Source organism: Stegastes partitus, unplaced genomic scaffold (assembly GCF_000690725.1).
Source record: "Stegastes partitus isolate 25-593 unplaced genomic scaffold, Stegastes_partitus-1.0.2 Scaffold714, whole genome shotgun sequence".
NCBI lineage: Eukaryota > Metazoa > Chordata > Actinopteri > Pomacentridae > Stegastes > Stegastes partitus.
This window is the reverse complement of record NW_007578445.1, coordinates 307,224-334,894: the sequence shown is the minus strand read 5'-3', so window position 1 is coordinate 334,894 and position 27,671 is coordinate 307,224. Positions and strand designations below refer to the sequence as shown.

The 27,671-nt window shown below is 41.0% G+C and overlaps 3 protein-coding genes across 3 annotated transcripts in view; all 3 read right to left on the bottom strand.

The window, feature by feature from the left end:
* Positions 1–633: 633 nt before the first annotated feature.
* LOC103364075 (spermatogenesis-associated protein 20-like) lies at positions 634–11,628 on the bottom strand. Its single transcript, XM_008291081.1, has 11 exons — positions 11,507–11,628; positions 10,883–10,947; positions 10,488–10,642; positions 10,243–10,386; positions 9,785–9,986; positions 9,527–9,657; positions 7,978–8,082; positions 7,241–7,315; positions 3,499–3,711; positions 3,013–3,205; positions 634–1,021 (listed from the first exon to the last, which is right to left on the bottom strand). The coding sequence occupies exons 1-11, from the start codon at positions 11,620–11,622 to the stop codon at positions 849–851; spliced, it is 1,572 nt and encodes a 523-aa protein (XP_008289303.1). The 5' UTR covers positions 11,623–11,628; the 3' UTR covers positions 634–848.
* Positions 11,629–13,522: 1,894 nt separating this feature from the next.
* LOC103364074 (PI-PLC X domain-containing protein 1-like) lies at positions 13,523–19,731 on the bottom strand. The gene is made up of 7 exons (XM_008291080.1): positions 19,662–19,731; positions 19,439–19,549; positions 17,942–18,066; positions 17,724–17,855; positions 17,320–17,487; positions 15,236–15,419; positions 13,523–15,030 (listed from the first exon to the last, which is right to left on the bottom strand). Exons 2-7 carry the CDS (start codon positions 19,539–19,541, stop codon positions 14,792–14,794), a joined length of 951 nt encoding a protein of 316 aa, XP_008289302.1. The 5' UTR covers positions 19,542–19,549; positions 19,662–19,731; the 3' UTR covers positions 13,523–14,791.
* A 3,305-nt stretch (positions 19,732–23,036) lies between these two features.
* The window catches only part of pkd1b (polycystic kidney disease 1b), a 31,662-nt gene continuing 27,027 nt past the window's right edge, over positions 23,037–27,671 (bottom strand). Inside the window, exons 34-40 of the mRNA XM_008291079.1 lie at positions 27,289–27,492; positions 26,643–26,817; positions 26,353–26,551; positions 25,919–26,074; positions 25,638–25,824; positions 24,407–24,518; positions 23,037–24,328 (exon numbers count right to left, since the gene is read on the bottom strand). Coding sequence (XP_008289301.1) covers positions 23,426–24,328; positions 24,407–24,518; positions 25,638–25,824; positions 25,919–26,074; positions 26,353–26,551; positions 26,643–26,817; positions 27,289–27,492 — 1,936 coding nt within the window. The 3' untranslated portion in view covers positions 23,037–23,425. The remainder of the gene's footprint in view (positions 24,329–24,406; positions 24,519–25,637; positions 25,825–25,918; positions 26,075–26,352; positions 26,552–26,642; positions 26,818–27,288; positions 27,493–27,671) is intronic.

Genomic DNA, 27,671 nt, shown 5'->3' with positions numbered 1-27,671 from the left:
TACAAATCCACCACATCATTTCTGTGAACAAGACAAAACAAAGAAACAAATCCTTGTCAGGCATCATTAAAAAGAAGGCACAAGACTGAGCTGTTATAGCTTAAAGGCAAGTTAAGCATAACATGGTGGCCATAATGCTAATTCTGATTATGGTGCTGGATGGAGATTGTTAAAGGAAACCTGCCGAGTTTCTGACCACTAGTGGTACAAAGACACAATGTTCTGATGAGCAGGCATCTGCTTTGTTTGTTTGCCTCTATGAGTTTCACACAGTGTTGATGGATTGGTGGCAATGATGCGTCAGAGACTGTAGCAATGTGCAAGAAAAAAAGTCAACATCAAATCAGAAAATATTAATGCAAACGATGCAAATTTAAAATTTAGAAAAGAAAAAAACAATCACCTCTGCAGTTTTATGGTGTTTTATGAGGTAACATGTGGATTCAACAATGGTTTCTGGTGAGAAACACTGAACATAAACAAGGTATCAGTGGGAATTCTGGACTTAAGATACTTAACATGATTACCACTTTATTAGTCTGACTCAGGCTACTGAAGCCTCCTAAAAATCCAATTTAAAGTTAGGAAAACCTCCTTAGACATTATTTATTTAGAGTTTAACTCGAAAACTCGGCTAATCTACTTCATCAGGACTGTGTGGGTGCAGTTTGATCAAATTGGACAAACAGTAGTCTGGGAATAAAAGCAATCAACCCAACCAACTGCTATCGCATTCTTATTGTGCTCCTGATTGGTGAATTATAATATGAAACAGAATGTTTTTAGAAATTGCCTGCTTCAAACCACTCAGAGGAACGCTGCCATATTTGATCAAAACTCTCTCTCTCTTACATTTGTTGCACCTCCATCTGGTCTCCACGGTAACAAGATCGGAGGATGGTCTGCCGCTCAGCGTCCCACATGTGCTCCCTGAGGAAGTCGCCTGCCTGCACCGCTCTCTCCAGTAAGGCCTTGTCCCCCAGCACGGCTCCAACCCGAGCGTAGGCCGACAGCATCAAGCCTGACAAAGAGGAAGCAGTAGTGATGACACAGGTGGTGGCTCGATATAATATATTACACATAATATAGCTAATCTTGAAACTTTGTGTTCTTTCTCTCCAATGTGTATCCACACCACAGTCCCAGATTAGTTATTATTCCCACACTTTGAAGTTTCCCTTTTCTCTTCCAATTCCTTCTCTCCACCCTCTCTACATCCATCCGTTCCTCCCTCTATCCCCTCCACTCCTCTTTCATGTAGTGTATCAAAGCCTAGTGAGAGCACAGCCCGGTCTTCAAAGTGTTGCAGCGGAGGACAGGTGATTAATGGAGAGGTTTCTTCATTAGAGAGCAGAAAGAGAGTCTTGCGTCTAATTGGAAAGTTCTCGGGATCGCACAGCCTCATTACCTCACTAACACACTCTGTCGTGAGACGTTCGCGCTGGGAGCCGAGTTTGTGCGTGCACGTATGTGTTTATGCACGTGTGCGCTCTCGTAATTAATCACATCTGAGACAATGTGCTGGACAAACAGTGTTAAGGAGTGTCCAAATTGGCATCATACTAATTCAGAATGACAACAAGTGACTACAATACTCTACACACATTGTGATTCTCTCCTGTAGACAATAAATACGTGCAATACTAATGATAATAATAGAGAAAAAAAGCACCTGACATCCATCAGTTTGCTATTAATCAACTGATATAATGTGGTTGGCTTGCTTTGAAGGCATAGAGGCAAAGCTGGATAATCAGCAGCAGGCAGCTACGAAGGCAACTGAACCAGAATGGAACAAAACATGTTACAATTTTGGGAGGTTTATTACACGTTCAGTGACACATTCAGGTCAAAAACTTCTCTCTTTGGAGTATAGAGCATTTTCATACTTGTTGAAAAAGTTTGAAGTAAATAACTCAGTCAAATGTATTTTAATTATGTTTATGGCTTCCTTCCAATGTTCAGACACGGAAAATATTTAGAGACGAAAAATACACATAACAGCAATGTCCAAACTTTCCTTCTCCACTTCAACTGAGCAGAATTGTGATTCAGTTATGACACAATTAGGACAAAATTAGACGTACTACGCATCTTGGAAGTGTCACTCATGTTGTAAACAAATCGCAGCACGCTGGATGGAAAACAGCGGCCACCAACATCCTAAAAACCCTCTCGACCGTTTTTAGGCTATTGTTCTGACTGGTGCGTTTTATGCTGTCATCCTCGCTACGGCTGTCAATGTTGTAATGTGTGGGGTTAGTTCGGGGTGCACATTTGAAAGTAGTAATTTATCAACATCTTTCAGGATGTTGTCGTAGTTATGTTTATGCATAAACTTAAGAAAATTCTGTGTTTTAATTTCAGAAACCAAACATTACTTTGTATCTGTGCAGCAAATAACAGCTGGAATCATATTAATGTCACTTTCCCCCCAGAATAAATAAGCTGAATATCATTTGGTGACTCTAATGGAAGCTCTACAGCTGTCAGTGAAGATTATCAAGCTAGTCTTATAGAGAAACAGGATGCAGAGGGTTGAGGGTTCAGCCTTTGGCCTTGACGTACAGGTTTTGTATCAAAGCAGTCATATGCACGACCAACCACGTGATCACGAGTTTAACTAAATCTGTTGGGAGAAATGCATTTCAGATCATTAATTAATATGACTCTGCCTCCCTTAAATACACATATGATTGTATGATCTTGTACCCAGACTGCACCTCGTGATAATTAAGCAGTACTATTAGTTAAACAACGGCAGTGTATAGATTTGTTTTCTCAATTGGATGTGAATGACAGCTGCTGACTGATGATGATGCTGACTTTTGAATGTTATTGCCCTGCTTTACATCAAAGTTAAAAAGTTAAAAGTTTAAAAAAAAAACATCTTCCTGTCCTGGCAACTGCAGGAACCCATCTTGTTAGGACACACAAACCTGGGGATATTTGAATGGTAGGAGATGAAAGAGTCGCAAAGCTTCAGTGTAAACTTCTAAGTCTAAACTTTACCATTCCAGGAGGCCAGCATCTTGGTGTCCAGATGTGGGCGTGGCCGGCTCTTCCTCACTTCTGCCATTCTGGCTCTGGCGGAGGCCAGGAGCTCATTGACTTTCTCGACACTGATGCCAAAGTGAGCAGCTGTTAACTCGACTGAATAACGCACGATCAGCACATTCTGGCCCTGCAGCTCCCCGTGGGGGTCCTGGCAACACACAGTACAGAGAATAAGAGGGTGTTCACAGAAACTGACCCACACAGACTGCAACAGATGCAATGTTAATGCCTTAATAGAAAGCCTTTAACACAATAAAGGCCTGTCTGAATGAAATATAACAAGTATTTACCATTTAGCACGTTCATTCATGTTTTATTAATACGTTTTATTCATGTGACATTTTAATTAATCTGTCACGAGTCTTACTTTCATTTAAAACTATAATCAAAGCGAGAGTTACTCAAGCTACATGTGGCATAATACACAATAAAAAAAATTACCTGTTCTGGAGTAACATTGCCTTGCTCCTTAACCCCATAATGGTGCATAAAGATGTCTGCCTGCGTGGCAGCTCCAGTGGCGCCTTCCACCACATCTGGCAAGAGCTCCCGAACTTCTGAGGCCGTCCACACACAGAAAGCCCCCTCTCGCTTCTCTGCTCCCCCTGATGCTGGGACAGAGTCTGCATCCTCTGCGCTGTAGAAGCCGCCAGACTGTTTCAATGGAAATGGTAGGGGTGGAAAAGAGAGAGAGAGCGTTCTGTTTAATGTCAAGATGATCAGAGATAAAACACAGTATCATTAAGAGGTGTGTGCAGAATGCACATCAGCCTTTAGTGACATTACACAGTCTGTGCACATATGATGATAAGCACCTTTCTGAAAAGCTGTAAACGTTTGGAAAAGATATATACAGCAGGAAAGGTCAAGTTCACTTTTTACAAGTCAAGCTTTAATCTTCAACTAATCTTGATTAAATGCTGTAAAGACTTGTAGCGGTACACTTGGCTAGTCGGAAAACAGGGTGCCTTGCTATTTTTGTTATTCCTGAAAAAAAGACTGGAACATGTTAGCTTCCTTTATTTATTGGCTAATAATTGCCTACATGTCTCGAAAGTATAATATACACAATGACTGTAGGATCATTTTAACCCCACTGATATAAGTTCATCAAAACATTTTTAAAAATCACCAAAATTCAAAACTGTTGCAGGACAATGACGTCCTAATTCTTCACTACTGATCAAACAGCTCACAGGAAACAGGTAACGGGACACTCCAACAATTTAGTCTTTTCCATAAAGCAGTATTTCTCCAAAGTTGGGGAAGTTTCCAGGACAGTTTAAATAAAGTCGATGCAGCAAAGGCCAAATTATTCCAACTTGTAGTTCACAGATGAGCCAATCTCTAAAATCCTGCATTTCCGATAACGTAACTCAACTTTATCTTTTATTTGAGCCTACATGACTGATGAACGCCTAAGGCCGGGCTCACACTACAAGAGCTTACAAATCCCAACAGATTTGGAAATCGGGTTGCATCACATCGCATATGAGAAGAGACTTCACAGACATTGTTCTCTCTCTTCTTGCGACACGCACACACTACAAGAATTGAAAATAATGGTGCATCACACACTAAAGGCTGTTAAGAAGATTATCAGGCCAGAGGGAGTAATCAGGAAACAGTGTGCCACCTCATGTGGCCTCATGGGATGTAAACAAAATGGAGACTGTGGGGCAACAACTTGCTGTAACATTAATAATACTTCAGCAATAATACTTGCAGTGAAAACAACAAGCCTGGATGAGAAAATGGCTGGGAAGATGTGGTCAACACATGTTGTCTTTCCTTAAACTGAGATTTTCACTGTCAGTTTTAAGATATGAAGCTAACATTAGCCTAAATGACTACAGGACTAAAGGACTTTTCAGAGTGATTTTTGGTCACACACTCGTCTGCATTGCATGTGCTGCAGTAACAGAGTGCAGACTAGAGGCTTCTCTGTGCACAGTCATCTAGTTAGCGTCTACTGTGGCCTGTATGTGAGCCATTTAGGGAGCACTGGTGAATACTAGTGTTGATTGATAAGCAGATATTATGCTCACATTTTGGGTACAATTTATCTATATATTGCTCCTGGGAGAATTCAGAAGAAAAAGAACCTTATTTTAAGTCTCATTTTGCACATTATCAGGAATGTTGTGTAGGAAGAAGTGCTCCATTTATTCAAATGTAAATGCGAAATAAAAATAATGATCAATGCTGAGCAAAATAATCTGAAATAGCTTCTTTGGCCATAATCGTGCAGTCCTCTATGCTTTACAATGCATGATGTCTGTTACAATATGAAGGGCACAGTGAATTGAATGATTAACTCGTGATGTATACCTTGTTACATGCTAAGTGTCAACGAATGTGATTTGGGATGACGAGTTAGCCCCACCCATCATAAAAAAAAACACATTTGACCGTGAAATCATCATCATCACCATCATCATCATCATCACCAGTGCTCAACGCGAGCATGGCAGTCCACATAAGTTTTGTTGAGGCATCTACCCAGGAAGCTGTCCCAGTTTGAGGGCCTCAGCAGCTATTCATCTGGCTTGTCTCTCTTCCTCAGCCTTCCTCCTGTTTCTTTGAAAGGACCTCACACCATCACAAACCATTCTCCTCCATACTAGTCTGTCTAACGGGGCTGTAGCCCAGGTACCAATCTCGCAGTCTTTGAAGGTCCTTTTGTGGGCATCCTTAAATCTCTCCCTAGGAGCATCAACGCCTCTGGTTCCTGAGGACAGCTGGCTAAAGAGAAGCTGTTTAGGTAGACAAAGTAACTAATCATGTGCCCTTCTGATCGTAGTCTGTTTCGATGTAACGTAGCTCCGATGCTTGTCACAGAGCACCGGTCAACAACCTCAGCATTGGTAACACGATCAAACCATTTTATATTCAAGATTGTCCGTAGATATCGTTGATGAAACTTCTCTTGACCATGAAATAACAGTATGATCATAGGAGGTGTGTGTAAAAATGTGAAAACTACAGAAGGTGGCTGAGGTCTGCAGCAATTTGTTAATTTAACTCTTATCCTCCTCATCCTGAATTAATAATGTGGCTAGGGGAGATGTTTGTGGAGTCCTCTGCCGTTCATTAGTTCCATACAGCTCTGTGTTGGATTGCGAGATTCGCTGAGCCATGCTTTCTTTTAAACAATCTAGTCATCACATTGAATGGTTTTGCTTTTGATCCTTCTAGTAACTGCACCATAGCCACATGTTCTGTTGTGGATGGTCATATAGCAGAAGATAAAGATGCTTTAACTGTCTTTCTCTGTGATGTTAAAGTCTGCACAGTCAAGCTGAAATAACCCCGATGATAACATCTGGCTTATCTGTTCAGACTTTACAAAGTTTTCTTCAGAACCCGAAAATACATTAGAATTTGTAGAGGATGAGTAGTAGTGACAAGTCAGCTGAATTTTGAATGACAAAAGTGATTGCATTTATGTAAGCCCAGAAAGAGAGAGAGAGCGCCAACATAACTGTCTTTTCAAGTATTTATATGACAAATGTGACAATAATCAATTAATTAACACCTCTCAAGTCATCAGTTGTAACAGTGTCATGTAAGCGCTCTCTTAGGACTTGTTCACAGCAGAACAGCCTTTTTACAGTTGAGAGCTCGGGGAGTGTACCTCGCCAAGCGATGATCCCACCCATTGTATCACAAAAAAAAAGCACTGAGTCTGTAGAAAATTACTATTGCTGCGTTAATTCATTAGCCTGTAATTACGTAATAAATCTTAGAGAATATAATGATTAGAGCGAGTGCGGTTTTAATTGTGTGCCCCATTCGCTGCTGTCTCCTCATTAATCAAAAGGAAAAAAAGGCTTGACCCATAGAGGGGAGCAGGAGTTTAAGAGGCTATTTGTCAGCGGGGTCCCACCCCTTGCCCTCGAGGATGTATGAACACTGCATGCACACAAGTGCACGCTTACCATTTCCCAGTGGGATGTATGTTTGCACTTTATCAGCAGCAGAAACAGATTTTGTGACAACAGCCCACAGTGTGTTGCTCTAAGCCTTATCCTCACTTCCATTCTGTATCTTCGTAAACTCCTTGCTTTAGGTTATTTCCATTGCTTAGGTGAACCTAGTGGTAACACATGGTCCTGTTAAGACTCCTACATGCACAATTAGGCACACAGAAATACCATTAACAAGGCTGGAGATGATTCACCTTGTCACTCAGGTCTCTGGAGACGTAGAGCAGTATGTCCTTAGCCACATCTGCAAAAACCTGCTCACCTGATACCTGGAATACAGACAACACACATCCTTAAGAGTCATGATTTAACCTTAACATAACCTTATAGATAACATCATGTGATTTATATGCAGGATACTTCCTGCAGCATCCGATGAGAATGCTGTAGTACCCTCTACATCTTCATGAAACATGGGCATGCATGTGTGTCTGTATTTGAGTTCGCCTGCATGTTCGTGTCCTAATTAGGTTTTTGTTTTGCAATCTCTCTCCATATTAAAAAAAAACAGAGAGAGGAAAAAGCCAGCTCAGCATGCACTCATGAGAAAACTAAAAACTATGGCATTCAGATTCCAATGGGTTTTTTTTGTTGTTTTTTTTTGCTGCATGTAAATTCAACGCTGCCCAGTGCATTGGGAAGAGAATAAAACAGTTTGAGGAAAGAAAAACAAACCGTGCAAACTACCCCATCCTAATGTGTGTGAAATAGCACTTTAATTGTCACTGGGAGTGTTTGTATTCAGTCTAAAACAAAACAAATGTTTGCCAAGTCTCATGCTGAAGATTTATGGTTGGCTGAGTAATATGGCGATAAATTATGTAGATGAGAGAGAAACAGAAAGATGGAGGCTAATTACCTTGTCAGATACACAACGAGGAACACACACACACACACAACAGGCCACAATCACAGAGACAATCGCACACACCTGGGAAGCTGTTATGTAGGCTACGGCCAGCTGAGCCTGGTCGTACAGCATCTTTTCAAAGTGAGGAACATGCCAGGAGGAATCTGTCGAGTAACGATGAAAACCCTGAGAAAGACAATAAAAGGGATACTGTATGAACTGCCTGGTACTGATGATCAGTTAAAGTCATCTACATTCCAACTGCCAAAGCCCCATTGCTCTGGCAACACGTGCTTATCATGTCATGCAGCTTAAGCACATCTGACCTGAACTGCAAGAACAGAACACAAAACGTAACAACGTTCATACAGAAAGGCATTTAAATGTGTTAACTGTAAACAAACTATGGCTGCAAATAACTATTATTTTCATTGTCACTTCATCTTAAGATGATTGTCTTTATTGACTGCATAATGATTTAGTCAACAAAGCGCCAAAACACTGAAAATTGCCCAAGAGGCATTAGGAGATAATAGTGTCTCCAAATTGCTAGTTTTATCTGACCGACAGTCGACAACTTCAAAAGTGTTAGTTAAGTAAGACATATGATGAGCTTCCCTAAAATTGGAAAAGTTGGAGTTTTGAATGTTGGGCTTTCATAAATAAAAAGATGCTAGAAATGAGTATCAAGAATGCTGTGACCAAAGGATTTTACTTTTGTCTTTAGTTTTCAATTAGACCAACTAATAGCTGCAGGTCACTTTAGAGCATTTACAAACTATGCACCGTTGAATGTTCTGACAACTGTCGCTGGATTGTTGTTGTTTTTTTTACTTAAAAAATGACCAGTTTGGTTTGCAGAGTGAATCGTTTTGCATCAATCACCTAATCGCTGTCTATGCTCTCTTGTAGATCTGACCTGGGGTTGTGTTTGAAGACATAATTTTATTGTTTCTTTTTGAAATTTTAGCACAGGCTGTATGTAAAAGATGGACGTAGCCTCTGGGTACGAAAAGTGAAGTCAAAGCAGAAGCAACTAAAACCTGCCTTCTTCCTAATGACCAGAAGGAGGCGACTCTTCTGGTTCTGAAAAGAAGTCTGATTGTAAAGAGGTCTAATGGAAAATGACCCTTCACATTTGTTAACGTGATAAAATTGTTCCTAATGAGGTTATGGTGTTATGATTGCTAGTTTCAAGTCTCCTTCAATACAGCATGAGCATTATAAATTATGGTCCCGCTGTCAGTAAAATAGACAATAAAGCAGGACATGTTTAAAGGCAGGGCTACCTTGTGGTTGCAACCGTATCACCCTGCATAGTGTCCTTGAGTTCTCACTCAGATCCACTCTTTGCTCGTTATGTCCAGTTTTCAAGGACTAAGATAGTGACGGCTGAATTCCAGACTTAAGGCCTCTAAACAGTAGTCAACAAGTGACACTGGGTGACGTCAAGGTCGTCCATCTTTTACATACAGTCTATAGTTTTCTCACTTTATGTTCAATCTGCTGTTAACCTCCTGCTTTTATTTCACATTTGCTCGGTTTTTCCAGCTGTAAAGTCAAGCCTCGTTAAAATTCTGCGAGTAATATTTTATCAACATTTGTAAACATTCCCACCCCTCGTATGAACCTGTGCCACGTGGTCGTGGATGCCTCCCAGTGCCATCATACGGAGTGTGTGCAAGGCCATCTGGAGAGCTTCAACCCCTTCTGAGGTGGAGCGATTCACCGACCAATAAGACATGAGGAACATCAGATTCACTACAGAGGGAAAGCAAGAGAGAAAGAAAGAGAGCAATGAAGAGAAAGTGTGTCGGATGAAAAGTATGTAAATGGTCCATTAACACTGAAATCCACTGAGATGACCACTCCTGGCTCCAGTGCCTACCTGGTGTAGGGAACTTTGGAGCATCTCTAAAGCCTCCGTACTCCTCCTCATAAGAATTGGCCAACTGCTGGAAGCAGCGATTAGCGACATCTGGGGCCAGTGGAGGACTTTCTCCTGGGTTTGCAGTAATGGCTGTGCCTTTCTTCAGGGCTTCAAGGATCCTGTCCCCACTGGACTCCAAAGTAGTGCGATTATTCTGCCACTGAGTCACATAAGTCACACTTGTCGGTATTTATACACATCCATGCTACAGAGACGGCACACAAGAGTTAATATATACAAAACTGAAATCCTGAGAAGTCTGAAAGTCATATAAGTCAACAAGAAAGTGCAGAATTTTTTTTAGCATTGTACACATGCATGCCTTTAAGGATTTTCTTTATTCCTAGAGTATCCTAATATTAACTAATTATTTAAAGAGACTGAACACTTAAGGAGTTTTAGCAAAGTGTTACTACCTGTTCCATGATTCTGGTGAGAACAGTCTTGAACCCAGGTCTTCTTCCATGGTCTCTTGGAGGGAAGTAGGTGCCCCCGACGAAAGGTCGAAGGTCAGGAGTCAACCAGACGCTCATGGGCCAACCTCCACCACCGCTTGTTGCCTGGAGACAGCAGCAACCAAAAGTCAAAAAAATGCATTAACAGAGAAAATATCAGAGGCTTGTGAGTGAAAACCTGCATATAAGCATCCATTTATACACACCTGTACGAAGGTCATGTAGACCTTGTCCACATCAGGTCTTTCTTCTCTGTCTAGTTTGATGCATACAAAGTTCTCACTGAGGATTTGACCAATTTCTTCGTCTTCGAAGGACTCCCGTTCCATAACGTGGCACCAGTGGCATGTCGAATAACCCACTGACAGTCAAGGCGAGACAGATAATTACAGAAAACGAATGCTTCACTTCTGTTACAAGCCGAGCTATAAGCAAGTCCGTAAAAAAGCATGTGACAAGTGAGTGTTTCTGCCTTATGTTATATACTGTCATGTCATAGGAAATGACTTGGTGGGATTTCTCACATTAAACATCCTAGAGTTCAGAGTGAAATGGTCCCAAAATTAAATGCTTGTTAACATTTGGATTATTGGCTTCTAACCTGATAAAAAGATGGGTTTGTCTTCAGTCTTTGCCTTGTCAAAAGCATCTTGTCCCCATGGATACCTGAAAAAACACAACATGAGGCTATGTGACATCAGCTTTAAAGTGCAAACTGGTGAAAATTAAAGGAAAAACATTTTGCAGCCATAGTTTGGGTCCACTTGTCCCAATAGAGGGAGGAGTCACTCCAAATCAGTAAAAGAGTTGTTCTGAATGACAACCTTTATGCTGTGATGAAACATTTCTGTCCTGATGGAGGTGAACTCTTTGAGGATGACGACTCGTGTAGTCACAGGACAGGAGGGGTTATTGAATGGGTTGATGAACATTAACTGAATCACATGCTATGGCCTTAACATTCACCTAACCTCAACTCAATTAAACATCTAAGGGAGATTTTGGACCAACATGTTGGACAGCGCTCTACACCACCAACATCAAAACACCAAATGAGGGACCATCCTCTGGGATAACGGTGTTCCATCACTGCAAAGTGAATTGTAGAATCAATGCTGCTCCGGCTGCACGTGGCAGACTAACACTGTACTATAACACTTAACATTATTTTTTTCCTTTTGTCACCCATCTGTAAGCAGCAAGCAGTAGCTCAAAAGGCACTCACCAGTCAACAGGGTTGTGTGCATGTTGCAGCAGGTAGGGCGACCGCTCCTTGGCTAACCTGTTGGTGTGTTTGTGAGGAGTGGACGATGGCCCTTCGCCTCCTGATGCCATGCTCATGAAGACTGATGGACTGCATACACAGCAGAACACAGTCACAGAGTTAGTCGGTTTGTTGGTACAAATGCAAACCTAACTTGTGAGCCTTCAACTGGTCCAAATGTTGCTGGGTTGTTTGTTTTTTATTTCATCATCTAAAGTCTTTAATAAATGGACTGTCTTGACTGAAAAAGACAAATAACCATGGTGCTCCTGTGTTATCCCTTTCTATCAATAATCATGGCTAATTAGGGAATATGATATCTAATATGAAAACAGTACTTAGCTGTGGTTACACACGCCTGCTGTTGTTACTGCATGGTATATTAACAGCACGTATTGCAAAATAGATGTGATGTTAACGAGTAACCCTAATGGTTAACTTTCCTGGTTGCAACACATTACTGGATGCCTGCAAATAAAACGGCATGTGTTCACGCTGTCAGCTTACTGACTCTGTAGTCGCTTGTTCAGCAGCTTCGTATTACAGCTGCAGTAGCTGTCAAGCACTGTGACTGTTAGCTAACTGCCTGTCATGTCGAAACGCCTTCCAATAGTACCTACTTTACTGTGACTTTGTTTACAAGCAAAGATTCATGCCTGGGAAATAATCACTGAACAGTTTCCGAAACACTGGGCATTCTCCTTAAATTCGGCTGAAACGGCTTAGATATATAAGTTACACATCTATTCATTATCGACAAGGACAATGCTAAAGTTTACTGTTAGCAGAGAGCGGTAACGCAGTTATCAGTGAAACCAGTCCTAAATAGTGGAAGTGAGCGTTTCTTGGTAGCTTGGGCAGTTATACCGAATTGAAATACATAACATGTCAGTCTTGTTTAAATACTTGTACTCGATGTGGCATCTCTTGTCGCAGTGGTTAACGTTAGAGACTTTAAAAATGTATGGTTTTGTATTGGACTCTGGAACACCTGGTTCAAAAGCACGCTCATATTGTTCACTGCTATCATGCGGCGAGCAACACAGCACATATCAAATTAAACCTTCTGTGAATTTCGCTTGTAAGTCAGGTTTGCTTGCTGTAACGTGTCAAAGTAGCGTTAACACACAGCTAGCTGTAGCTAACTATTAGCCGCGGTGGCTTTACCTGAGACAGCAGGCCGGCCTGGGATGGAGGAGCGAGGACCTGTCGCTGGGTGGGTGGGGAATGTGTCTCAAACACCTAATGTTGCCCTCAGAGCTCTGCTGTGGACTGCTCGCTCCCAGGAAAGCTGCAGTCAAAAGGCGTGCAGGCTCCGCGCAGCTATTTCTGGACGTCGACCGACGCCATGCCAGTCTTAACATCCTAATCCAGTGATTGAGTTACTTTAGCAAGCTAACGTTAGCTACTTTGTTGGCACAGAAACTTTCAGGCGAACACGTTTTTGTAATACCGCCTATGGACACACGGTGGCGCGCTAACAGGACAGGAGCTCACCTACACAGGTGGGTTCCTTTAATTTACACAGTCGTCCTCAGATATATTCAAACCCTTCCAATAAAGAAAAGGAAAAATTCACAATAGTCACTCAATAAACTAGAAACTGAAAAAAGTAATAATATATATATATTTTTAAAGTTGCTATAATTATAATTTAGCGAAAAAAGACATTGCTTTTGAATTGTGATTGAAAAGAATAATTAAAAAATAAAACAAACAAAACTGTCCCGGACAAATTAAAGCACTTTGCTGATGAGCAGTGGGCCAAAATCCAAATACCTGTCAACATATCATATATAAATATACACATACATAACTGTTTTATGTTTAATGTCGTATTGGTCACTTCTGTTTTGGTAAAGTTCTGTGAGAAAACAACTAAAAGAAATGAAAAGATGATTAAAAAGAAGAAATGTTTGTAATAACTTCAAATGAACTGAGGTGTTGGTGCATGAGAGGAATTTCCAAAGGTTCAACTGCATGTATGCATCACTTTATTGAATGGACTCATATGATAGAATCTATAATAGAGATGACATTCACAGACAGTAAATGTTCACAAGCACAACTCTTACAGATTTAGCTGACGGCACAGCTTCAGAGCTTGAGTGTGTGAGCTGGTGAAGGCTAGAAATGTTATTAAAAATAGAACAGGGATCATTGATTATGGCAAGTGATTTTAACACATAGTAGCTGGACTAATCAAAATAGTTGTAGACGTCTCAGACGTCAATTGTTGTAAATTATGCCACTTAGACAAGACTTCCTGTTGGATATTGATCTAGCAAAGTGTTTGAAAAGTGTTAGCAGAAGTAAAGGCAGCTGCTGGGAGGGTTAAGATCATTATTGAATTTCCCTTCTGGGATAAATAAAGTATTTTTCATTTCATTTCATTAGAAAATGACATGAAATAGAAAGAGCTTATGTCAAATGTGCTTGTGGTTGAAGTACCGTAGTACAACCCAATCTCACGGCAATTCGTTATTTCACGAATTGCCGTGGGACTGGGTTGCGTAGTAAGTTTAAAAAGCTCCACCTCCCTGTTGCCGTTGCATTAGACATAACTACACATACTGGCAGCATTCTTTCGCCGAGTCAAAATTTGAATTCAAGATTTCTGTAGTTACATTTTGACAAGGAAGAATTCCAGTTCAAGATATCTGCAGCATCATTCTAACTATTTCAAATTTAAGTTCAGATATCTGAAAAAGGACACTACAGATATCTTGACTTGCGAGGAATTAAAGACATTTTGAATCAAAATTATACATATTCAGAATCAGATAAACAGATATCTGAAACTGAGATCACAACTAGTCATAATCCAGCCGCAGATATCTGCAATCTGAAGCTGAATTGTGGGTATCTGTCATGAGAAACCCAATACACAATGATGATATTTACTTCTGTGTGACATTGTGGATATCTGAAATGTTCTTTTAGACCAGGAAGAAGTGAATTACAGATATGTTCCAGTCTAGCTATTAGATGTGAAAACAGCTTGCCATACTTCCGTACACCATCCATGCCTGTCTATGTGTGCAAGTCCTTCAGAAAAGTCCACAGATAGATGGACTCATAGAAAGACCTCATAATAGCATTTTATGCACTTGACAGACTGTTAGAGTGCGGATTCAGATTGGACCTGAGTCAAACCAGACTCCTAAAACACTCTCCGTCACATATATAACAGTAAATCTGTTACATCAGCGTTGGCACACAGCACTTTGTGCTGCAGTGTTTTCATCATGCTTTCGCCTTTTTCGAATTGAGCTCAACAATCGTCGAGACAAAGTTGTTACGAGTCACCAAGTCTGAGGCAACAATGTTCATCGGTGTTTTGCAGGACTGCTGTTTCACCCATCGCAGCAGCTTCGGCAGACTCCTCTGTATGACGTTGACGAGGTTGTCGCACATGCGAAGGACGTACTTGAGGATCCTGGCGTCATGTGGCAGCGTCAGGTTCAAGCCACATACGAAGAAATCTGCAGATCATGATGGTTAAATTACAATCTTCAGTTTTTTTCAGTGTACTAACTTTACAATGTGTGACTTGTATTTTATGACTGAAAAGATGTAACTGACTGACAGCAGACATTACAGTGACAGAATCATTTGTCAGATGAAAAACGACTTAGTATTTACAACATACTCAAACCAAGTAGGAGGTGAGAAACAGAGAAAACTCACGTTGCACAGGCCTTTCCTTTTCCAGAACTTGACAGAGTTTTGCTTCAATTATTGCAGGGTCCATACTGTTGCCATAGTAATAATTTATTTTTTTCCATATATCATTGTGCTTATGTGCTCGATAGTCGTATGAAACTATGACGTTTCTGCCTTGGTCCCAGCAACCCTTCAGGGTGGGCTTTTCCTGTTTGTGAGACATTGAAATATGTTTTTTATATGTTCACAATATATACACGATCTATATAAAGTTTTCATACCCCTGTCGACGTTTTGCTTTTGTTTTTTTTTTGCTTCTTGACAGAAGGCCTTTAAAGGCTTGTTAAAGTAGAGGGTAAAATAAATGCAGCACAGTATAGAGAAATATTGGAAGACAACCTGATGCAGTCAATATAAGAACTGTGACTTGAGGGAAGATTTGTTTCCCAGCAAGACAATGACCCAAAGCATACAGCTGAAACTACATTGAAATAGTTCAAAGACAACAGGAGAATGTTCTGGAGCGGCAGAGTTAGCGCCCAGACCTCAGTCCTCAATTAGATCGAGAATTTCTGGCAGGACTTGAAAAGTTCTGTTCATGACCACTGTACGCCTGACAGAGCTTGAGCAGTTTTGGAAATAAGTATAGGGTAAACTTGCAGTGTCCAGATGTGCAAGACTGGCTACTAGTGATGTGTGGATCGATTCTTAAATCAGAATATCAATACTTTTGATACTTCAGTCATTTGAGGTAATGTATATCATTACCAGGAGCACAGTGGAAAGTTACTCAGCTATTGAGACCTTGACTAAATGACACGCCGTTGGTAGGAACTACTTTTTCTTCCACCTGGGTTGGTGTGTAAGCGCAGCGGCTCAGTCAGTCAGTCTGCTGACACAATGGCAGAGTGTAAACAGCCAAGATGTGGTTTGTGATGTTTGTGGCAAAACGGTAAGGAGTTTTGGCAACACAACAAATGGTGTGAAACACCTCAAGTTAAACCACAACACAGAATATGAGGCATTCATGATGAGGTGGACTGAAGAGGACAACAGTGTCAGGTGCTGCTGGTAGGGCAGGACGGGTGTCTCTAAGGAAGTCTTTTGGTGTTGCAGGCAGCACTATCCACGTAGAGAGTGAGGACATGTGGAGCTTTAAGTGGCGTTCAGCACTGTGGCTGCTGGAGTTGTTCATTCATAAATATGGTTATGGAATAAATACATGCTTCAACAAATAGCTGCATGAGTTCAGCTTGGAATTACGTATGTATCACTGAAATAATCTCACATAGGCAAAAAAAAAAAAAAAGCCTGGATTTATTCAGGTAAGGTTTCCTAAAGAGCTGATCATTTAAAGTGGATTACAAAGACTAGATGTCATCAAATTATACAGAGCAATTGCAACAAATTTGAATTTCGAAAAATATACAATAGAAAAGATGGATAAAAAATAACATTTTATCTATAAAATATGTCTATTATTATTTACATTTGGTCTAATTTGCGATAACTGTTAAATGAATATTTTAAAATCTTAGATAACAAACTTATGTAATTATTGTGGCAATTACTATATAAGTCCTCTGTTTGGGTTTTCCGTTGTTGTATTAGCTCGACTATATTGTAAATGAGGCCGCTACCTCAATATAGGTCAAAGTGTAAAATAAATAAATAAATAAATAAGTTAGTCTAATGTCTTGTATAATTCTGAAGCTATGATTTCAAATACACTACTTTTTTTTATAGATTTGCCAGACACAATAGGTGTATTTGCACAAAGTATTGGGTCGGTATCGCCAATACTAGCCTGCACTTTACTCAGTATCTGGATTGGAAAGTGAATCAGTGGTATCAAACATCACTGCTGGCTACAACTACTTCTACACAGGCTAAATGTTGTAATCACAGCCAAAGATGCATCAACTACATACAGACTTAAGGAGGGTGAATACATAGCAATCAATTATACTTAGTCGAAATCTGTTTTCACTTTCATGTGAAATAATCGTTCTATTTGATCTAAAAGTCAATAGCACTTACATTCCGCACTTTAATTATTTGATTTGCTTGACTTACTGATCTTAATGCAAAAAAAGTGTATACTTTACCCACGTATAGACGAGTTTGGCTCCAAACAAGGTCTTGATGAAGTTGAGAAGATGGGTGTGAAGTTGCTTTTCATTTTTTTTGTCAAACCCTTTAAAGTTGGATAATGATAGGATGACAATTTCTTTCGGATGTCCCTCTGCCCAGTCCTTTATGTCTTTGAGAACAGTCTGACCACAGTGCAGAAGTCATTGTTAATACAGATGGCATCAAATATATAAATATGAATGAATTGTACCTTTTCTTTCATCCGACTTTTAATTTGGTTTTACTTTTTTTTGAAAACTTATTTAAAACAAAACAACTTTAATGGATCATTTGGATTTTTTATCACCCATAGTCAACAGTTATTTTAATCTATTTAGCAAACCTTTCAGCTATGTAAGTATGACATGTCTATTTTTACCTCCACATCAGTTCGTGTGTACAGCCCGTGGTAAAAGTAAAGCCTTGTGGGATCGGTATCATTTGGCTTGCGTGCGATCCTCAGGTCCAAGTAGCGAACTCCTGCATCCAGTTGCTTTGTGATGGTCGCTTCCTGTGATAAAACACCCGTCAGACCCTCCCTTCACTATTCCTTATATGCACAAATTGAGGTACTGACAGGTTATAAACTCTCCTTACCTGAGTGATGGCCCATTTGCGCACTATTTTACGCACACAATAAATCTTGCTGAACCTTCTTAGTCCATCAGGTTCTATTATAGAGGAGTTGATATCCAAGTCATAACTCATTGAGTCATGGCTTCCTAGGAATGACACATGCACACACACACATTGGTGCCATAACCACAGACTGTATATAAAACATGGTCATTGCCTACAGGTCTGAAAAGTAAGGCCAGCAGGGGGCGAGTTCCTGTGGTTGCAGAAGTCAGATTGTATTGAAGTCTATGAGTAATTACTCCACTTCTCACTTGATCTGTTACTTCAGGAAATGTTTTCCTAAAGAGTTTATGCTCTCAATTTGTAGTTTGAAATCTCCTTCAATACATCCATCCACTATTTATACACCGCTTAATCCTCACTGGGGTCACAGGGGACTGAAGCCTATCCCAGCTGAAGGTAGGGCGAAGGCAGGGGACACCCTGGACAGATCGCCAGTCTATCACAGGGTTACACTTAGAGACAGACAACCAAGCACACTCACATTCACACCTACGGACAATTTAGAATCACCAATTAACCTCAACATGTTTTTGGACTGTGTGGGAGGAAGCCGGAGAACCCGGAGATAACGGGGAAAACATGCAAACTTCACGCAGAAAGATCCTCACCGGGACACGAACCGGCGACCGTCTTGCTGCGAGGCAACAGTGCTAACCACTGATCCACCTTGCAGACCCTCCTTCAACACAGCATGATGTTAATTTTGCAATATATTTTGTTTCATAACTTTTATAGGTCTATCAAACTAGCCTGCACATTGAAATATAAATAAGGACGTGAGGACACCCAGTGCATTCAAATGTTCCACCAAGTTGTTCTGCTAAAGCGGCACTGGGCTATGTGATGAGTTGGCAATAAGACCAGGCTGGAAAATCACAGATCTCCAAAACTGTGTCCAAAACTTTGTCCAAAATCAGTCCCTTTTTCACTCACTCACTGCTACCCAAATAATGGACACACAATAGTGAGCAGGAATTTCAGCCACAAGATTAGATACTGTGGATACTATTTTTTTGTCCCATTAAAAAAATATGTGAGGGCATTGTACAGCAGAATTAATAAATTAGCACAATGAATTCAGTTAAAATTTGATGTTTTTTTTTCCTGTTCCATTTGCATGATGAGCTGTATGCAGCCCTAAACAGCTACTACATTTGTAAATTGCTGTGTTTATATATGTAATCCTTTAGAACTGAATTGAATTTGGAGCAACCTAATACCCAATGACAATGACGCAAAATACATTTTATTTACATTCTGCATGCTTACAATTTGCAACTTAGCATGGCAACATTACCATTTAATCTACAACTTCACTTCACAGAGCTGCCTGTGTGGCCGTCTTACTCAGATAAGTTACAGGAAGCATTGCTTTGTTGCTTTAAAGCTCATTAACAGATGTTCACTTCTTTCACTGTCTTCACATTACTTTACATTGTTTCAGCTTCATACCTGGTAGGGTCAGATCATAGAGCGCAACGGTGTGAAGTTCAGGTGGTAGCTGTGACATCCAGTCGCTCATTGCTTCTTTTCCTTTGCCCTTCCGTGCAGGCATCCTAAATTCTGCACAAAAGGTTTCAAACTTCACTTCCAGCCTCTTTTAAATACATCGCCCCCAGGTAAAAATAAATGGATCATTATGAAAAAGCACAGACGTCGGAGAAACGACACTTACCCTGCCGAGGCAATCCCCCAGCCTCCCTGTATTACCTCGGATATGACAGCGCCGAAGCGCGGAAACAACTGAGACAGACAGTTGAGCTGCCTTTTAGGAGCCTGCAGTACTTGTTACACGTGTTGAACTTGTAGCCCTGTGGTATGAGAGAGGGAGGGGGGAAAAAAAGTGTTGTTGTCATTCAGGTTTTGTTATCAGAAAGCCCATTGTATGAGGAAGTGTAGAAATGGATTCGCTTCTTACTGGTGTGTTTGATTAACGTGATGGTGAGCTCTGCTGAACTTCCTCATTCCATCACTGTTCAGCTGGGTCCAGAAAATGTTGGAAAGAAACTAATTCTTTCAACTCACTCTGAACTCTCAGACAAGGACCATAAACCCTTACTGGGTCAATAAATCAGTGCAGGATGACGCCTTGTTAATTCATGAAAACTCTGTAATGTGCTGTACTATACGGTATACTCCCATTAAAAAAGTGACTACCCTAAACTGCAACTTGGAACAAGAAAGTTCTGTCTCCATTATTTTGTGTGTGTGTACATGGGCGTGGCTACCTGATCTCCACAGGCAATCACCTGACATACCTGACGCTCATCCACCAATCAGCAGCTACCGTATTCAACTCATCACTCCTTGCCTGTGTGTCCTGCCTGCCTCTGTAGTAGAACCATCTCAGCCAAACTCTACTCTTGGTTTATGCTCCCTAGTGCTTTTTTTTCCCTTTTTTTTTTTTGCTCTCAGACTAATCTACAACTTCCTTGTGCCTTAGGGTCCAGTCTCATCCAGTCATCTCCTTGCCAGCCGCATCCAAGAGCCAAGTTGCAACTCACCCTTCACCCTCTCCGGTCAACAGCAATTCCTCAGACGACTAAAGATTCCCACACCGGCCAGCTCACCTCCCAACTCCTCCACCACAGCAACCAATCACTCAGCAGCTACGGCCTCCCCTCTGAAGGTTCCCTCTATAGGATTTACTTACAATCCCTAAGAGACTTGTTGCTGTAATTGAATTGATTTTTAAAAGGTTTACACCTCCACTCTCACTCTGACTTCAAATATCTTTTTAGTGTGTCAGGCAGTTCCAACTAAGGTGTTTATATGAGCCATTTATATTCTGACTGTGTCTTTATTCCAATTAATATTGGAATATATGGTCAATGGTAGCAGTTATTGTGATTATATGTACACTGCAGACAATGTGTGTTGTGTGAAGTTCCTCTTGAGAAGGAGAACGTGGTTGCAGTGTCGCTCTCACCTGCTATCAGGGGACAGTTCCACATTTAGGTCAGCTTTGATTATTTAGCTTACGGTCGGTAATAAATTCCCACTCAGCTTTACAGTTACTGCAGGTGTTGAAAGAGGAAATAACTCTTATTCCCTTGCAAATGAAAAACTCATAAGCAATAAATGACATTCTTTCCTAAGTTAATACCCACAGAGATTTGTCCTCTACAGCTTATGGTGGCCAAAGTCTTCTCTAAATGCGATATTTTACACAATGTTAAACTTTCCCATAATTGCCACATGAGGCCTCAGCAGTTGCTATTAGTTTCATAGACTCACCTGTCTGGCATACTGATCGTTCGGTTACACACATTAGATTTATAGTGTAGTGTGCAAGGCGGCGGAGCAATAGTCTGCAGGATTCAACACAGTTTATAAGGCAATCAGATGAACACACAGTAGGTGAAAAAAATATTTTACACAAAATGATACTGTCGGCCTATAAAAATCTGCCTATAAAATCTTACAAACACTCCTGAAGCCAGACTATATAATACCTCACTCCACTTGTGTCATTGTTAAGTGTGTGAAATTGTGTGATTCCATCGTAAGCCAACAGGAGATAGAGAGGAGATTGGACATCAGAGTTCTATTCATCCATATGTTCAAGCTTTTGCTGCTTTTACTCACATCACCAGTATTGGTCATGGTATGACCAAGTGTCATCAAACTTAGCCATGGGGTTGTTTGGTACATGTGCCTATACTCCTCCTATAACCCTGCTCCTCCAGGAACTCCCTGTCAGTTTTACCCTTCTCCAGAGGGACTCTTTGGAAAAACCAAAGAGAGCAACTGAATATGTCCTTCCTCTTGTAACTCTCTTATATGCAGAAGCTGCTTTCATATCAAGAGCGTTGCCACTTGCAAGTTAAGTATCATGGATGTCTGCAGTTGTTTGAGGAGCGAATTAAGTAGGCAGGCAGTGGGAAAACAGAGTAAGTATAAGGATGTGTTAGAGTAGTCTAGCTGGCTTACTTGATGACGCACTCAGATAGTGCCACAGTGGTACATAGAACAAAGGCCCAATGCATCATCTCAACTCTGCTGTAGAAGATAATACATTTCAGTTGTGAAAAACAACAGATCAAGGTCATGTCTTTGAGATTGATTACATTATAAAACCATTCACAGTAAAATGCTGCTACAGTAAAAATACTAGCTCTACAATCCTGTGGTGAACCAGAGTGGCCACAGACAGGTTTGATACAGGATGACTCACAGTTTAGCATTGCACAGTGATAAGGCAATGCACACACAGGTTCCAACTGAGATGATAAGGAAAGATAAGCAACGGGAAAAGCAATGGTTGACCTCAAGACAACCGGTTATGTGATCAGTGTAACTCTTGGAGTCAAAAGGTGATGCAAAGTGATGTTCATCATCAAGTCACAGCTGTAACACTCAGTGTCTTGGGTAATACTTTAGTTTTATGCATAGCGTCTGGTTGGTTCTGTTGCTTCCATTGATCTTATTTTAAACTCAACCTTGGAATACATACCCCAATCCTACTGACACACTGTTTGGGGATTTTCTGTTTTGCATTGTGCATACTTTTTTTTTTTTTTGCAAGTATGCACTAAAACATAGCAAAACCAGCACTCCATAACGTATCATTACCATTTGTTTATATATGATGAAGTCAAATATCTCACACAGATATATATAATAATAATAAGTTGATAAAATATCCATAGGGTTGGGTTATCACTTAACTAAACTTACATATATAAACACAAAGTGTTGTTTACAGAATGTTTTTTATGTGTTTGTATGAATAATATTACAAAAAATTAAACAAACAGAAACTTCTGGACCAAATGGCCGTTTATTTTTGTCTCGAGAGCAAAACATGTACAGTGTCTCTTGTCATAAAAACTATAACTGTATGGTAATTGTAGTATATATTATATTGTAAGGTACACAGTGCAAAAGTGTACAAGACAGTAAAGACTTGTCTCTGTCAACATTTTGCCCTAAAAGTTTACCCCAAGAACTTTTAGGGGTTTCCTATGAATAAGTTTAGGATGTTGTGGTAAAGGAGATATCTGCATTCTGCACAGCTTCCATGATATTTATTATAAAGGAGTCTGTGTTCCAATGAAGGCAAGAAGAGATTTATTAAATGACTTATGTGCAAAACTGTGTTTTAATCTCCTTTTCTTTATCATTAATATTTGGGGTTTTTTTCAGACTTGCCAAAAACCCTTGAATGCCAGAAGAAGTAGTACTGTAAACTCATCTTCATGTGTAAAATAGAAAAGCGTCCATTTGATTTCGCCTGAAGAGCACCTGTTAACACAATGCAATCTGTCCACTTATTGGAACAGTGTTACATTATGCAGTGTTGAAGCAGGAACAAACACAGTCCAGCTGTTTCGCACTTTGTAGCTGCAAGTCAGTGCCTCTGTTGCCAACCACATTCATACAGACTGGGTTGAGGCATCAGGTCAGTTTTCTTGAGAACGCATTCAGTATATAGTCTTACTCAGTCTCTGGTCCTTCAGAGAGCCAAGCCTTCCTTTTCACTGGAACACCATCACTGATTTGCCTTCGTACCCCCTCTTCACTTCTGGGTCTGGTGTTAGCGAATGCTAAATTTTCTCCACTATTTCTACACAAAGCAGCTCCTGGCAGCTGGAGGGCCCTCTGTGCAGCATCAGCTGAATGAGAGCTCCCAGAATACCATGCTCTTCTTCTGGGAAACCTGGCAAAACCAGGAGAACCTGCGTGCAAACCAAAGTTTCCGGGTGCAAGCTTTGGAGTTTCAGATAAAGATGCTTCACTGGATGGCTGAGACTGGAGCGATCCTGACTCTGACTCAGAGTAGGAGTTACGTTTACGGGGAAAGATGCAGACCGATGCAGCAGAGGGTTGAAATGTGGAGGGAGTGAAAGAAAATGAGGATGGAAGGGAGACTCGTGGCCTGGGGTAAAGAACACCTGTCTTCCTGTGTCTAACTTCTCCCACTATCCTTCCTTCCTCTGGTTCCTTTGGCTTTCTTAACTCTCCAAATATTCCTTCACTCTCCTCCTTGTTCTTTTTCCGTGCCTTTCTTCTCCTGGCCTGCACCTCCTCTAGTTTAATCTCCAGGTTGTGAATGTCTTCAGTTATCTGGTTGACCCGATCAAAGCGAGACAGCAGAGCATTGACGCAGGGCAACAGGTTGTCCAGGTAAGGCTGGACTTCGAACCCAGGATCGGACACTGATGAGTCCTCAGACCGTATGGAGAGAGCTGAGGACAGGGGACGAGGCGATGAGAATGGGGAGAACAGAGAAGGAGAGCGGGAGGGAGGCAGCGTGGAAGACAAGGTGGAGAGATGAGAGTCCTGTGATGACCTAGAAGGAGGGATGTCCATGCCTTCAAACTTCACCCTGTGTCTGAACTAGAAGGAGGAAAGACAAGGTACGGCATGAACAAGATGAACTAACCATTAAGCTTTCCAACTAGTTGCACTGTTTACCTGTTTGGCCTTGGTGAGTCCCATCCACAGCTTGAGTCTCTTGATAAAGAACTCCACCATTTCATAGTCCTGAGGTTCAATGGCAGGATGAAATAACTCGGCCTGCTCTGCCCTTTAAGACAAGTATTGAAAAATTCCTTGATGATGCTTGGAGGAAACTTAACAATCCCACATTCAATACAAGATGCCATTTGCTGTTATAAAGCCATCTATCCCTAAACTATTCCCACATATCCTCGAGGGTCATGGGCAGACAGCTGAAGCTAATTTAAGCTGGCATTGACTGAGGGTTAAAGTCCTGGCTTGTTTTACACTTTGCATCCAAAATCAGATAGCAGAATGTTTCTTTTAGTTGGTTACAAAAATGCAGACTGATATCCATTAACAACTATTGGATGGGTTGCCATTAAATTTTCTACAAACTTTTTTGGTCCCCAGAGAATAAAGTGTTTGGCTCTTTGGTAAGTCCTTTAATCTTTGTGCCACCCTAAGATTGGTGTTTTTGTTTTTTGGTGAAAATATTTGCTGCCTAAATGATGAATCTTTCAAGTAGCATTGATAACAAGTCAAAACTTTTACAGCCAATGAAATATTCCAACATAAGGTTTGAAGTAAAGTTGTGATAGAAATTCATATTTGCCACATTTTAAAACTTTTTGGACCTTTGTAATTCCCAGATCTGGTTTTGGTTTCTCCTCTAGTGCCAATATCAAATTGACATTTATGATTTTAAATGAAATGTTTCCATAAATATTGGTTGGATTACACCCTGAAATTTGACTATGGATGTCCAGGTAGGTTGCAAAGTTAACACTTACCTTCAACCCATTACCCCCTCCACTAAGGAGATCCAGAGACTCAGTTGTGCTGTTGGAAATTTTGCTGGTATGGTTTGTTTTTTCAGTTGTTTCTAGAAGGAAGGTTCATTGCAAATGTCTTTCAGGTTGACAATGCCTTTATTAATGGGGCACGAGCGGTAGGTGAATGGTTTCATGATTAGAATCACATACTATAGCCTTAACAGTCAGCCAATCTCAACCAATTTAAACACTTATGGAAAACCTAGGACCAGATTGTTAGACTATCCATCCCTTCAGTTGAGTTGCAGAGACTTGGAGAGTCAATGCAAAAGCACACTGAAGCTGTTCTGGTGGCACGTGGTGGCCTAACACAGTCCTAAGAAATTTTATGTTGGTTTTTCATTCGATTTTTCGAAGGTCATGTTGTGTACCTGTATGCACGGATGAGGACAGCTCCACAGAGTCGGGCCATGAGCCAAACACCTCCGCCCATGAGTAGCAGCCCATAGAGAGGACCCAGGACTGGGTGGACCCTGCAGAGTCTTTGGAGAACCTTACGGCCACGCAGGACGGACAGCACTGAGACACTGGTCTGGTGTACAGACACAAAACCTTCCACTGACCTGGAAAAAAGCTAAAACGAACACACAACCATATGAAATGCCATTCCTCTTTCTGAATATTTGTGTCAGCTGAACTTGCCTTCTCTTACTGTGTTTCCAAGGTGAGTGCAGAGCAGCAGCAGCAGCAGCACTAGGACAGTCAGAGCCCACAGCTCCCTCCAGGCTCTCTGCAGCACTCTGCCTATCACCACCCACCTCCGCACAAACCTCAAGGTTCCCAGCAGCTGGAACACACAGCAATGGAAAGGAGCAGACATTCACTAAAGGTCTAAATGTGCGGGCCAATGTTGTTGTATTAATGATGGACCAGAGCTCTCATTTACCTTTAAAACCAGCAGAGTGAGCAAGACAGCTGCACACTGAGAAGACCTCCGTGCCAGAAGTGCTGCACCGTGGAAGTGGATGAAGCTGTCTGGGTGGGAACGCAGCTAAACGAGACATACAGATTATTTAAAGTTAAAGTTATTGTATTGCTGTGACAGAAATGATGCAGTGTTGTGGTAGGTAGTCACAGCAACTTTTCTTATTTCGCTCTTTACCTGGGAAACGCATGAAGAGGCAAGAGACAGGAAGCAGAGCTGCAGGATGGCTGTTGTCAGTGATAAGAAGGCCAGGAGGAGTTGCAACCAGTGATGGAGTTGACGCAGATACTGAGCACGTTCGGTTGCCATGGACCACAGCTCCCCAAAGAAGATGACGAGAGCAGAGATGAGAAGAAGAATCTGTGGAGTGAGTGAATTTAGGGGCTTGATGTGCATTGTTCTTGATATCTATTTATTGCAAAATAATTCTTTATTGAAAAGGGTTTGTTACCGTGAGCACCACCTGAAGGTCCAGTCCTGTGATGGATGAAGGGATGAGGAGTGGATGGATGAAGAGGAAGAGAGTGACCCCTTGTGTCCCGGCCCACTCCAGTTGCGTAGACACACAGATAAATAAACCAGACTCTCTGTGGTAGTGTGTGAAGTCTATAGAGAGAGTTTTAAACCTGTGTGCAAAATGGGGTGGAAACACAATTAGAGAAGCATCAAGCCAGAGTCAGTATTTGGAAAGCACATTTCAATTAGACAGTAATGCTTCTCAATGAATGTCAACTGAACATGGTAACGCATGAAGTTTAATAACAAGTATCATCCGTGTGTCTCAGCAAGTTTATATTTCATCATTGCAATGAAGGGTTAAAGTTATGCAAAAATCCAAAAATGATTTAGCATCCCAGACAAAATGTGCAAACTAGTTTATGGTAATCTACATGAGAAAATTATCAACTCTTATTGCTCCATTTGTTCTGAGAACAAAACAAAGCTGCAGTGTTCTGGTTTTTGGCAGGCTTTAATGGGGTGACACGCCTCATTATTTACAAAAGAGTAATTCAACAACGGAAGAATGAAAGTATTAATGAATACACATTCAGCACGTCTGGAAGATGCACTGATGTTGCTGTAACAAATCCACTTACTGCTCCTTGCTATCATCTGCCAGGCGCCATGTGTCAGCAAGGAGCTGGTGTGTTGTTACGCTGTTGTTTCCCAGAAGGCGGACTGCTGGGAAACCTCGTGTACGTGCGAACTGCAGCTGTGGTAACCCTACAAGGAGCAAGCTGGGGTTTTGATGGAGGTGTGGAACCAAGGTGTGACTGATCCACTGCTCTGCATCTGACCAGCTGGATGAAGAAAGAACAGGTATGAGTGTGTGTCTGTCTATACTGTAGAAAATATCAATAGCATAAACACACTTGTAATTTAATTTTACTCATCCCCACATCCTGCTGTTGAACAGTAAATACTCCTCTCCATCAAATGTGTGTTTATGTTTTTGGATGGGATGTAACTGTAAAAGTAA